Here is a 13,306-nt window from a genome sequence, read left to right on the forward strand (position 1 = left end):
TTACCAGGTTATATCCTGTTTATAATAATATTTAAAATACTTATTAAACATACAATCTTTAGAATCAATAGCAAGATTTGCAAAGCGTTTAATTTATAATCGATAAAAAGTGTTAAAACGAAATTTGAATATAATTTTTAAATTCATTTTTTCTATAGTTTGTGCTCGAATTATGTGGTCTCAATTTAGGAAGATAATATTCATTACGTAATGTATTTCACATATGGGCATACGCAATGAATACAGATTACGAACGATTGACTTAATCAAAATCGGACGTTGTTACACAGGAATAAAATAGAAGCATAAATATTATAATAAAAACACCGTCGAAATGTTTCACGCGACATTATTACTCCTTCTCATTGGTATACTTATGTACTATATCTGCGTTGCGGATGATGTATATACATACATATATATCTATAGAAGAAACGATCTTTGTTTCCCTTCTTGCGTCAAATCGTCTAATGTCATGATTAATCATTGTTTACGATTAAAAATAAATTAAAAGAAAAGTAAATTGCTGTTATCGACCATTTAAAATGCAACACAATTATATGGTAAATTATACATAATTAAGATCACTTAGTTAAATTATGCTTCGCTAAATCACGCTATCGACCAAGATTAGGACCGACATAATAGACATTCTTCTAGAAGGATACATACGTCATTCACGCCGATAAAAATTATCTTGTAAAAGGAGAGAGAAAGAGAGATGCAACGGTGAAAAATTTGTTCTTACAAGTAACTTAAGACTGTATATAATATATGTTTTTACAGTTGAAAGTTATAAAATTGTCTCAAATTGCAGGATTGACTTTTTTTCCAACTGCCTTAACAGTGAATTACATATGACGTCAGGGACAGTAAAGCATATCGTCTTTCATGATGGTTCGCTACACAAAGTGAAATGATTATGTTTGCAAAACAAATCGATCGTATTAATTTTTAGTACACAATTTTCTTGCTACACTATTTCTGTACATAATTTGAAACATTAACATTCATTATGTTAATTCTTTCATCTGTTGCTTTTTTCAACGGTTTAAAGATCGATCTAATTTAAAAATCGGCACATTGGAATTTTTATTACCAAAAAGCTCGTTTAAGCTCGAGTTAAAATTGTTAAATACAGAACACCGAATAAAACATTGACCTCGACACGCATACGTAAGCATGCAAATATGTAGCTAGTTGTTATTGGCAAACATTATTGGTTTCGATCAATCGTAAACACGTACGGTTCAAGTTTCATTTATGCATCCTATGTATTATATAAAAATATATATGTATACATATATATTATTTCCAAATCAAATTTTCTTTTCTTTTTTTTTTGGAAAAGTTGCCTATCAATACCATTTCCATCGAGATGAATAATGTTGCGTATTTATAGTCAGGAAGTCGTTACGTAATCGAATAATAAACCCCGTACTTTGACATTCTATTATTTAATATATTAACATAAGTTACAGCAACGGAAATTTTTCATCGAGACAACTATGGTCATTAAAAAAAAAATTACGTTTCATAAAATAACAGAAAATGGTCTCATTTATTTAGTTATTACTGGCGTGAGCGTATTCTTCTCTCTTGCCAAAGCGAGAAACCATCGAGATCAAGGTTTAAATATCTTACGCCTATGTTGCAATCTATTAAACCCAATCTCAAGATTGTTATTTGCAATGAATGAAATGGTAATTGAAAATATATATATTCTCTTCCAAATATTGCAATTAATAAAATCACAACACTACGAAGAAAGCAATGACCTTGAGAAAACAACGACCTCGAAGAGGCAGTCTTAAATATAGGGACACGAAAGCACGTAGAAATTTACATACAACTATTGAAGGAAGAACATTTGTATAATACAAAGGATTGTAATCTGTACACGATTGTATTCTGTATTCTTAACATCGACAGGTTAAAAAGCGCCCATTATTCTCAGACTAAGTTGACATGCAGTTTCATTGTTTTACAGATCAAGTGGTCTTCATCCAGGGTGCAGCAGCGACACCTGTTGAATTATTAAGGGCGATGACTGACTATGGTGTTCGATGCGATGTTAGGAACGTACAGCTATATCACATGCATCTCGAAGGGGCTGCACCATTCGCCAAACCAGAAAACGCAAGTATGTGATCTGTACGTGTTCCTCGAGAGTTACAGTAGTTTATACGTGTGAATCAATTCCCTCTTTTCTTTTTAATTTCGACTGTTTTTGATAATTACGAAAACGATCAATTCTTAGATCAATCCAATTTTCTAAATATAATAATAAAACACATCTATTTTTTTTCTTTTTTGCTTTCGATAAATGAAACAGAAATTAAAAATAGAAATGTATAGTTATATGTATTGTGACACTTTGCATGTAGAACATTTCAGGTCCATCAGCTTTTTCATCGGTGGCAACGTCAGGTCGGCTGTTCAAGCAGGACACGCTGACTGCATTCCAATTTTCCTACATGAGATTCCACGAGTATTTAACGAAGGATACGTTAAACCAGACATCAGTCTTATCCATGTTACTCCTCCTGACGATAAAGGATTCTGTTCCTTGGGTACAAGCGTGGATTGCGTAAGGGCTGCTGCGAGCAAATCGAAATATATCATAGGTAAATTTTCAGATCTTCTCAATTTCAATGCCACCACGTTACTCGACACCGTAGAATTGTCCTCCGATTGATCTTTTCTCATCATTGTTTTCAGCGTTAGTGAACAAGCATATGCCAAGAACGTTTGGCGATGCCATCATTCATGCCAGCCATATAGACTTTGCTGTGGAGCATCACAAGCCGCTCCCGGTGCATCCTGTAAAAGCCCCGTCAAAGGAGGAACAGCAAATCGGTAAATATATCGCCGAGAATTTAGTAGTAAATGGAGCTACTTTGCAAATGGGTATTGGAAGTATACCAGATGCGGTACTGTCGCTTTTGGGCAATCACCAGAATCTTGGAATTCATAGTGAGATGTTTAGCGACGGTGTTGTAGAGCTTGTGAAGAAAGGATGTATAACAAATAATCGTAAAGTGATGCACAAAGGCAGAATCGTTGGTTCATTCTGCGTCGGTTCTGAGAAATTATACGATTTTATGCACAATAATCCTTTTATAGGTAGGTCAATCTTATGCAGATTTATTTATTGCTATTAAAGTTCGTTAAACTAATTACCTAATGAACTTCACAGAAATGTTGGCGGTAGACTACGTCAATGATCCAAAAATAGTAGCCAAGCAACCGAATATGACGGCCATTAATTCGTGTATAGAGGTCGATATCACTGGTCAAATTTGCTCCGATAGTATTGGAACTAGAATGTATTCCGGTTTCGGGGGACAATTAGATTTCATCATGGGTGCAGCGCTCAGCGATGACCGTCAAGGAAAGCCTATCATTGCATTGCAATCTGTTACCTCAAAGGGAGAAAGTAAAATTCAGCCCGTCCTAAAATTAGGTACATAATTCATTATCCTGAACAATCATTCTTCATCTAATCGAAATGCTAATCTTTGTCATTTGTCTGTAGGTGCTGGAGTTGTTACAAACAGAGCTGTCGCTCGGTACGTCGTCACGGAACATGGAATTGCTAGTTTGTTCGGTAAAAGTCTTCAACAACGAGCATACGAACTAATTCAAATCGCACATCCCGATCACAGAGAAGCATTGGAAAAATCAGCATTTGAACGTTTGAAAGTGATGCCAGCACCATAAGCATTTCACTGGCGAAAATATTCAAATGATTCTTTTTAATAGCATTTCATGATCGTTGTTGCTTTTGTATGCACAAGCGCATCTGTGCATCGAGCACAACTACCATAAACTCTCTTCATTTCGTACAATTTATGCCTTCTTGCCGAGAGAACGATGAACTTTAAGAAAAAAAATAGCGAAATAGCGAACTGCACCTTGAGCGAATACGAGAAGGTTTTCATTTTAAAGGAACAAACATTCTTCTCCGAATGAAAATGAAAATGAAAATACTTTAAACAAGTATTTAACGTTAAAAGTATAATTGAAATGTGGTGGATAATAATTGAAATAACAGTATGTAATGATAATGAATATTTTTTATATGAAATTTAGGAACGTTCCTCTGTACAACGCAAATATTGTAACGATTGGAAGCACATGGCATTTGAAACAATAAATAAAAAATTAAATGTACATAGAATATCATTTCATTATTTTTTCCATCTGTATTGAACAAAGCGCAATATTCGAGAAAAAAAAAAATATATCGAGAAAATTGAAAAATCGAATACCGGTAAATCCGACGTTCAGATACTAATCGTGGAGATGGCAACGGATCTAATGCGATTTGACGTAAACTGACATTTAAAATCAAAGAAATTTTTTTAGATTATGTGTCGTCTAAATTTCCATGTAATTGCCGTATATATTTTACCGCATCGACAAACTTTAATACAGTTTAGTCGTGTCTATATTTTTTGACGTGACGTATATTTTTTCGTCAAAATGTTTGGTCTCAATTTTCGTCGAAATTTAGATTCAACGTTCGGTAAAATTTTACCAACAAAGCCCTTTAATTTGTGCGGTTTAAGATTTATACGAGAACCTTTACAACCCTTAAAAAGATGTCCAAAATGGGTTTGTGTAGAGGATGCGGTAAAAATTATAAATTCAGGTATCTAAACTGATTTTTTTCTGTATATAAATAAATTCGTCTCAAGAATAAATGTATAGAAGATAAACGTATCTTAAATTTATCTTCTAGAGCATTTAGTTTTTATACAAGGAGGTGCGGCAACACCTAATGAATTAATACGTGCCATGACTGAACACGGCGTTTGCAATAATCTACGTGGGGTACGATTAATTCATATGGGTCTTGAAGGAGATGCGCCATTTGCAAATCCTGAATTTGAGAGTACGGTATTCTGTAACCCAAAATAAGAATAAAACATACCATTCGTACATTATGATTCTAACTATCATAATTATTATTCAGAACATTTCAGGTCTATAAGTTTTTATATCAGTGCCAATCTTAGAGATGCTGTTAACGAAGGAAGAGCAGATCACATTCCAATATTTCTCCATGAAGTGCCAAAATTATTTTACGAGAAGAGAATCGTTCCAGATATCGCGTTAATTCACGTCAGTGTACCGGATGCTCGTGGTTTCTGTTCTTTAGGTGTAAGCGTAGACTGTACACGTGCTGCGCTTAGTGCAGCCAAAGTTATAGTCGGTCAGTAAGCATTTAATAATAAATTAGAATACGTTCAAAGAAATATAGATTATTTTTTCCTCGTTCAGCCCAAGTTAATGAACATATGCCACGATCATTCGGGGATACTGTTATTCACTCTAGCCATATCGACTGGGCAGTCAAGTACGACTGTCCTTTACCATGCGTGGCTAGTACTCCACCAAATGAAATTGAACAAGAAATTGGCAAGCTCATAGCACAAAGACTAGTGGATGATGGAGCAACCTTACAGCTTGGCATTGGCAATATACCTGATGCTATTCTCTGTTCTCTTGGCAATCATAAAGATTTAGGAGTTCACACAGAGATACTTGGCGACATAATGGTAGATCTTGCAGAACGAGGAAATATCTCAAATAAACAAAAAATAAAGCATAGGGGACGTATGGTCAGTTCGTTAGCAATTGGTACCAAAAGAGTATATGACTTTTTACATAATAATCCGTTTGTAGGTGTGTACATATATAATTGTTTTAAATCGGTAAAACTGATTTGTTATAATTGTTCTTTTACTTTTGCAAATAACGCTACGTTTATTCACTTGTATAGAAATGCTTGCGATTAATTACGTAAATGATCCTCGAGTAATATCACAGCAACCAAAAATGACAGCCATTAATTCTTGCATAGAAATGGATATCACCGGTCAAATATGTTCAGACAGTTTAGGCTGTAAGATGTATTCTGGTTTTGGTGGTCAACTTGACTTTACTCGAGGTGCAGCAATGAGCCAAGATGGCCGAGGCAAAGCTATAATCGCCTTTCCTTCGGTAACAAGTAAAGGAGAAAGTAAAATTCAACCTGTACTAAAACTTGGTACGAAAATTAAATTTTGTATTCACTAGCAAAAAAAAAAAAAATTTTTAGCAAATTAGAATGAATTTTTTAAACATATCTTGCAAATACAATTGAAATTATCTGTTTAACAGGTGGTGGTGTTGTGGTAACAAGAGCCCATGCGCATTATATAGTTACAGAGCATGGAATAGCACAAATTTTTGGTAAAACGTTACGTCAAAGAGCAAATGCATTGATTAAAATTGCCCACCCTGATCACAGAGAATGTCTTGAGAAAGCAGCATATGAAAGACTTAAATCTAATCCAACAAAATACTTATAATTTACGTATAAAAATAATGTTACAGCAAATCTTACTGTGTATACCGAAATTTTAATTTCAATGTTTTTGGTTCACGTTACAAAATTTTTGTGTGAATACTGAATGTTCTTGCTGTATAAAAAATGAACGATAAGATCAACAAACGTTTATTAATTGTTGTCATGAAATTCATTTTTTCTATCGCTCATTATATACAATTTGAATATATTATATATTTATAATTCTTATTTTTATAAATATAATGCACACTTAATATTATTAGTTAAAAATTTATACCTTCTGGTAATGTTCCTTCTCGTCGTCTCTTTTCAACGTTTTCGTAGTATTCAGAAAAATTAACGTAAGGCTTAATTCTAGTATTTCTATTTATTGGTCTTGCACCAGGAGGATACATGTCTGATGTTGATGAAGTTTCTGTTGTTGATAAATCGGAATTTTCTTCCGTAATACCTGTATTTGAATAGTCATTTTCTGACATTGTTATTATTGGAGCAGATTCTACAATCGGGTTAAATCTAACCGATTGATTAGTTGGACTTTTTAATGCATGTGGAAGTGGAAAATTGAAGTTCCGCACAAGTAAAGTTATATCATCTCGTTTACCAGTAGTTACTGTACTTTGTAAGTTACTCATGTTAATATCATGATGAATTCTTACAACTTTATCTACAACAGCTTGAGCAACTCCTGTTAAAGTAGACTGCACTTGAAACTGTAAATTTATTTTGTGAGAAAATTATGGTACTGTGAGACTAATTGTGCAATTCAAATTTTTATTTCATACCTCCTGAACTGCAAAATTAATTAATTTTATATTAACTTGATCAACTCCAGTTACTTCCTCCAATGATTTATAAAGCCCACGAGACATAAGCAATATGAACTTGCAAGAATCATCAAGTTGTATCCCACCATGAATTTCTGGTTCAGCAATGACAGGTTCTGCTGTAGCAGATGTTAATTCTTCAAATTCCCTGTATCCTCCTTTGATAAGATAGTTTCCAAGGCAACGTGTAGTTTCTTGATTTCCAAGACGAGATCCTTTAACATAAAGTTTTATTAAATACATTAACATTTAGAAATAATATAAAGGTTGAACCTAGTTTTACAAAGTACCTTGTCTTATAGAATCAATATCCAATCCTAAGTGAGATAATCTTAACAGTTCATCTTCATTCCTTAAGTCATGATCTACACTTAGTTGTACAACTCTTAACACTTGATTAGAGTCTGTTTTGCATAACAAAGCTCTACTGTCACCAACATTTGCAACATATAATCTTCCACGATATTAATATATTTAACTAACCAAGTGAGGAAACTTTTGATATGTTTCATAAGAATTTAGTCCATCTGGTATATCAAATTGCAAACTGGTTCTCTCAGCCAAGAGATCTCCAATTGAATCTAAATATCCTTTTTCCACAGCTATAAATGCCTGTCTATGATAACAAATTACACAATTTACACAAGTCACAGTTTCTAAGTTTCATGACTTATCATATACTGTTACCTAAGAACTTCTTTAACTTCTTCATCAGTTGATTTACCATTTAGTTGCCCAAGTAAAATCTCTGCAGCCATTCGCTGCATAGCAAAATTTGCTACTTTTGTGCCTTCATGGCCATCAAATACTCCATAAAGAAATGTTGAATCATCATAGCGGCAATGAAAACTACGATCTTCAAATGGATGTTCCTCTTGCCTATATCCATCCTCGCGATAAATTTGATTCGTAGAGAATCCTACTCCTAAAGATGTATTTGGAAAATGAAAACATTAACCTAATCGTTTGTAGGTTATGTAGCTGAATTTTTACGCACCAGATTGTTTACATACTGGCAAATCATCCGTCCAACTGTACTGAGTATCCTGAAAAGGTATCAAATTAGGGCGTTCTGCCCTAGTTGGCATTGTTAAAGAAAAAGAAGTAACTTTAACAAAGATTTCAATTGATATGGTATATGGGGACTTACGTTTCTAACATATCGACTGCATATCGATTTATATTGATAGTAAAGGTATCGAGAGTTCTCAACAATCGATTAATCTTATTCAAACCAAATATTTAAAAATATATTTACCATTCTTCAATTACTGTATATTATTTAGTTTTTATTATCTATATTTGTTAATCTCTTGTTATCTACATATGTATATAATGTAATAATATGTTTACATAACGCACACAATGTACAATAAAAGTGTACATCAACATAATGTAAAAAACTTAATATTATCTTACGAAATACATATACGTTGCAAAATTGTTTTGTCTTTTTCTTTTCCTTTGTATTCTAAGGAACTTCATATTTTATTTCTTATGTATTACTCTACATTTTATTTTTTTTAAATTTCCTTTTCTTTTTGACAACAGATACATACTGTTGAAAACAAAAGCAGTTTTTACCATGAACTCTTATCCTACCTGCCAAACTATATGACGTTTCGGTTTAATAACAGTAAAAATTTTAGTAATTAAAAAACGATTAAATTAATTAGCTTTAAATATGTGACGATTTTGATCGTGTCGCATTGAATCGCGATCGTAAATTTTACAAAACATTTGCAATATGAAAACCTGACAAATTATTCATAAAATATCAATAACATTAATATTCACAAATAGAAGAAATAAATCATTAAATAGGTGAATATATATTGTGTATTTATTGAAACCTTATTATTTCTTCACATATCTTTCATTATGTCTGAAATAATAATTATAATTATGTATAATTATATATTCCATATCCCATTAAATAAGAAAGATTCCTTAACATATTTTTAATATTAATTTTTTAATCTTTCTCTACCATTAACTTATAAAGGAGAAAATGAGTCGGAATCCACGGGCAGGTGCCTGTCCTGGTCCCGGTCTTACAAGAACTGAACAACTTCGTCAAGCAAGAACTGCTGCGTTACTAAAAGATACAGAAAAGAAAGAAGCTAGAATAAGGCAACAAGAAGATTTCAAAGTACGCAGGAAATATGTTAGGCCTGAAGCAAAGAAAGTGGACTTCAAAAAACCAGGAATGACTAAAGCAATGTTAGCTAGAGTAAAACAAGCGGAGAAATTCAAACAAGAATATGAACGTAAAGAAGAAGCATTAACATCCGGCCGGTTACCTAAAAGGACACCTGCACCAATAGGAGGTGATGCCAGGTCGCGACAACAATTAAATTTGTTTGAAACTGTGTTTAATTTGTATTGTGTTTCTTATATATTAGTTATGAAACATAAAATAATACATCAATTCCATAATTTTCATTAACATGTATAAATCATATTTAATTAGGATGGGAAGGGGAAGAACAATGGGAAGACGTACTCCAGCTGCATCCCCTACAAGAGCACCACAATTTTCTGGAAGAGCTGGACCCAGTGTTATACCTCCTAGAAGAGGTGTAACGCGAGCGGCACCAAGAGCAACTGATGACAGTATATCTAGAAAAACTGCTGAATTAGCCAAAGTGATGGATGCTGAAGTAATTCAAGCTGATCCAATTGGTGAAGGACCAATTAGCAACGTTGTAATACCTGCTGGAACAGTAAGTGGTGATCGTACTGCCATTGTCAGTATAGTACAACCAAGTGAAGCAAAAGCAGCATCTCAAATGGCCAATCGTTCAATCCAAGTGATCAGGTAATTTTATAAAACATTTTGTATCTGCAATAATAACACAAAGGTTTTCCAATTCTGGTAGTGAATCCCTTGATGAACAAGATGCTACAGAATGTGCAGCAGTACAAGGTAGACTATCAGAATTACAACAAGCTAGAAGAGAGTTTGTCATTGCAGTTGCAAATGTTGGTGGCAATGTTGTTCAACTTGATGATGTAACTCCTCCTTTTGTCCGTGATTCTCCTGCTGTGTCTCCTACTAAATCACTTCGTAGAGCAGTATATAGGTAAAATTTCAAGTGCAGTGTAATTAAATAAAAGCCTAATTATTCATATCTAATAATAATATTCATACAGAATCCCTGATGTAGAAGATGAATATGTACAACCTAAATATGGAAGAGACCATCCTGATATTGTAGCTACTCGAGAATATATGCAAAAAGCTAAAGAAGATATGGAAGTAAGAGAAGCAGCCAGGAGAATGGAAGAAGAATTTGAAAGAATAGCATTTGCAGATGATTCACCAGAAGGTTTACAGTTAGATATTCCTTTTGAAGAAGAAATGTACCAAGACAGGGATATATCTTGGGAGGAAGATGAAAGTGGCATAGCTATGCCTCATCCATCTAAAATAAAAGCTTATATTCCTCCTATACCTAAACAACAACAACCATATCAACATGTATCTTTTGATCCAGAAGAATTAGAAAAATTCTTTGATGTTAAACGTTATCCACCTTGTCCACGATGTGGGCCACCACCAGGTAGAGAAAATTTAAATCCTGATTTATGGGATTTTGAGGATATATGGTACAAACCACCCCCACAACCTGAAGGACCAGATCTCATAGAGTTTGAACAGGATGATCTCATACAATTTGAAGAGGATGATCTCATACAGTTTGATTAATGAAAGATTCATTTTCTTTTATAATAATTTACTGTAAAATACAACTTATGTAATATATAACTGCTATATGCATGTAAATAATAGTAATAGTAAGAATTATTTTTAATCAGATAATGTGTAATTGACAAAATTTTATATTTAATAATGACTACTAAAGATGATATCTTTTACAAGCTAAAAAAATTAAAAGTGTTATCCATGAACAGATGTAACATAATTTGTATCTAGTGTCCGTGTCTTATTATACACAATTATTGATGATCGATATATATCGATTATCATCTAAATATTACTTGACTAACGTTGTAGACATAGATGCGTGAAATGTCTGACCAAAAAATTTCTTAGTATGTTACGTTGTTCCTAGTACTGAGACTCAAAATAAGAAAATTTTGAAATTTGTGCCTAATGTATTTATTAAAGATTGTGTGTGACACCTTATTTAGTTACAAAGTTTTGTTTATATCTTGTTTGTTTGATACACGTGCATATCAATTGCGGACTTCCTAGTTCTATTCAAAACCATTATAATGGACACACCCTACAATTAAATTAACTATAATTGACAATAAATCGTTTTTATCTATAAGCTTCGCAAGTATAATGGCGACACCCACTAATGGTAATGGTAATCTTATCGACGAATTTGAGGAAGCATTTCAGGTATGCTGTCAGAAATGTTATTTTTTCTAAGCTAATTTTTGAAACAATATTTTAGAGATTATAAATCCGTTTTTTTTATATTAAATGCTGTTTGCAGCAATGTTTGAGTATATTAATAACAAAAGACGAAGGGTTAGGAAACACTGGGATTGGGGTGTCTGGTGGTTTGACTGTGGATAAAGAGGAAGCACGTAGTGAAGTTGAACAAGTTACACTAAGATTTATAGATCTGGCAAGGCAAATGGAAGCTTTTTTTCTACAAAAACGATTTTTGTTGTCTGCATTGAAACCAGAATTAGTAGTGAAAGAAGACATTAATGATCTTAGAGTAGAACTAGCACGGAAAGAAGATCTCATAAAAAGGCATTATGATAAAATTACAGTATGGCAGAATCTGTTAGCAGATTTGCAAGGTTGGGCAAAGTCTCCTGCTCAAGGTCCTGCACCTAATGGTAAGGATCATATAATATCACAAAATGAAAGCATACTTTATAATTTGAAATTACCTTAGGTTTACCAAATGGTACTCAAAGTGGACAAAACCAACAAACTGCAAATGGAGGTGGAAATACAACAATGCAACAACAGCAACAAATATTACAGCATCAACAGCAGCTCCAACAACAGCAACAGTTGCAACATCTACAGCAACATCAAATGCAACAGCAACAACTTCATCAGCAACAGGTATTTAAATAATACCGTTACGTGCAAAGCTGAAACTCCTGTATTCAGGCAGCTGTTTAAATTTAGTGTTAAAAAAATTTTTTTAAACCAATGCATACAATTTGAAACGTGTGTGACAGCGAAAATTGTATATTTGCAAAAAGCTTCTTTTGTTATAGTTAGAAGTTACATCTTGAATCATCATTCTTTAACATCCATCAAAGTTTAGTTGTAAATTCAAACTTCTTGATAATGTAAATTATTGAATTTTTTTATAGAAAGTATCATTGCACCATACAGTTATACATGTGTTACAAGATTGTTTATACTCATTGTAATGTTCACATTTCAAATGGTATATTTATTACTAGGTTTCCATAGCTGTATGCATGTGGGTGTGATTGTATAAAATGTATATAAATAGATTAAACCGTTAAGTAATCTTTTTGTGATTGAAATACTTATCAGAATCTTAAAAACTATTTTTACTCCTTTTTTAAAATAATAGCTATTCAGGACATAAAGTTATTCAGTCCTGTTGCACAAAAAGCAACGTATACTAATGTTGCGTATAATCAGTGCCTTATATAATTCCTATTGACAGAAGTGTAATATGTAAGAGAAAAAAAATTAAAGTGCTTTTATTAGTAGCTGCGATATAAAATTACAAGTGCATAAATTTCATTTATGAAAGAGGAAAGTATCAAATAGATGTACTTGAATAAATATGTTGTAAAATGGTGCCAAAATGATTACTATTAAAATGTGTACAAATGTTTAGCCAAAAACTGATATAATAAATCTGATAACGGCAATAATAAAAGTAAAATAAGCATATTACATTTGCTTAACATTAATAGTAAACCTAATTATCCCTTCTACCTACAAATAAATTAGGAGCAGATAGTAATATTTGAAATATGATGTAACTTCATAATTAGATTATATACCTGCAAATACATATACATACCAATTCATATATTTTAATATTTTTTTCATATCATATAATACACTTCTTTAAGTCATACATTGCAAATTATTATAGACTTGATACATTTTTTAATATTTATAAATTTC

The 13,306-nt window shown here is 32.6% G+C and overlaps 5 protein-coding genes across 5 annotated transcripts in view; 4 read left to right on the forward strand and 1 right to left on the reverse strand.

The window, feature by feature from the left end:
* LOC108570087 (4-hydroxybutyrate coenzyme A transferase-like) overlaps nt 1–4,140 on the forward strand; it is a 4,942-nt gene extending 802 nt beyond the window's left edge. The window contains exons 2-6 of the mRNA XM_017931878.1: nt 1,991–2,143; nt 2,388–2,627; nt 2,722–3,126; nt 3,200–3,466; nt 3,539–4,140. Of these exons, the coding sequence (XP_017787367.1) occupies nt 1,991–2,143; nt 2,388–2,627; nt 2,722–3,126; nt 3,200–3,466; nt 3,539–3,723 (1,250 nt within the window). The 3' untranslated portion in view covers nt 3,724–4,140. The remainder of the gene's footprint in view (nt 1–1,990; nt 2,144–2,387; nt 2,628–2,721; nt 3,127–3,199; nt 3,467–3,538) is intronic.
* Nucleotides 4,141–4,488: 348 nt separating this feature from the next.
* Nucleotides 4,489–6,362, forward strand: LOC108570273 (4-hydroxybutyrate coenzyme A transferase-like). The gene is made up of 6 exons (XM_017932113.1): nt 4,489–4,657; nt 4,748–4,900; nt 4,982–5,221; nt 5,290–5,694; nt 5,792–6,058; nt 6,172–6,362. Exons 1-6 carry the CDS (start codon nt 4,489–4,491, stop codon nt 6,360–6,362), a joined length of 1,425 nt encoding a protein of 474 aa, XP_017787602.1.
* A 262-nt stretch (nt 6,363–6,624) lies between these two features.
* Nucleotides 6,625–8,673, reverse strand: LOC108580144 (TGF-beta-activated kinase 1 and MAP3K7-binding protein 1-like). The gene is given in 7 exon segments (XM_017943814.1): nt 6,625–7,074; nt 7,147–7,403; nt 7,479–7,804; nt 7,876–8,113; nt 8,186–8,265; nt 8,339–8,412; nt 8,608–8,673. Coding segments are annotated over 7 exon segments (1,491 nt in total).
* Nucleotides 8,674–9,199: 526 nt separating this feature from the next.
* On the forward strand, nt 9,200–10,900 carry LOC108580155. The gene is made up of 4 exons (XM_017943826.1): nt 9,200–9,549; nt 9,662–10,009; nt 10,071–10,217; nt 10,333–10,900. Exons 1-4 carry the CDS (start codon nt 9,200–9,202, stop codon nt 10,898–10,900), a joined length of 1,413 nt encoding a protein of 470 aa, XP_017799315.1.
* A 332-nt stretch (nt 10,901–11,232) lies between these two features.
* LOC108570186 (mediator of RNA polymerase II transcription subunit 28-like) overlaps nt 11,233–13,306 on the forward strand; it is a 3,242-nt gene continuing 1,168 nt past the window's right edge. Inside the window, exons 1-3 of the mRNA XM_017931991.1 lie at nt 11,233–11,563; nt 11,661–12,015; nt 12,075–12,250. Coding sequence (XP_017787480.1) covers nt 11,504–11,563; nt 11,661–12,015; nt 12,075–12,250 — 591 coding nt within the window. The 5' untranslated portion in view covers nt 11,233–11,503. The remainder of the gene's footprint in view (nt 11,564–11,660; nt 12,016–12,074; nt 12,251–13,306) is intronic.

Source organism: Habropoda laboriosa, unplaced genomic scaffold (genome assembly GCF_001263275.1).
Source record: "Habropoda laboriosa isolate 0110345459 unplaced genomic scaffold, ASM126327v1 scaffold23, whole genome shotgun sequence".
NCBI classification, from domain to species: domain Eukaryota; kingdom Metazoa; phylum Arthropoda; class Insecta; order Hymenoptera; family Apidae; genus Habropoda; species Habropoda laboriosa.

Coding starts and splice junctions, on each gene's coding strand:
- LOC108570273 (XM_017932113.1), top strand. CDS start 4,489: ATGTTTGGTCTCAATTTTCGTCGAAATTTAGATTCAACGTTCGGTAAA. Junction 4,901..4,981: donor TGCAAATCCTGAATTTGAGA/GTACGGTATTCT, acceptor ATTATTATTCAG/AACATTTCAGGTCTATAAGT. Junction 5,222..5,289: donor TGCAGCCAAAGTTATAGTCG/GTCAGTAAGCAT, acceptor TTCCTCGTTCAG/CCCAAGTTAATGAACATATG.
- LOC108580155 (XM_017943826.1), top strand. CDS start 9,200: ATGAGTCGGAATCCACGGGCAGGTGCCTGTCCTGGTCCCGGTCTTACA. Junction 9,550..9,661: donor TCGCGACAACAATTAAATTT/GTTTGAAACTGT, acceptor ATATTTAATTAG/GATGGGAAGGGGAAGAACAA. Junction 10,010..10,070: donor CGTTCAATCCAAGTGATCAG/GTAATTTTATAA, acceptor CAATTCTGGTAG/TGAATCCCTTGATGAACAAG.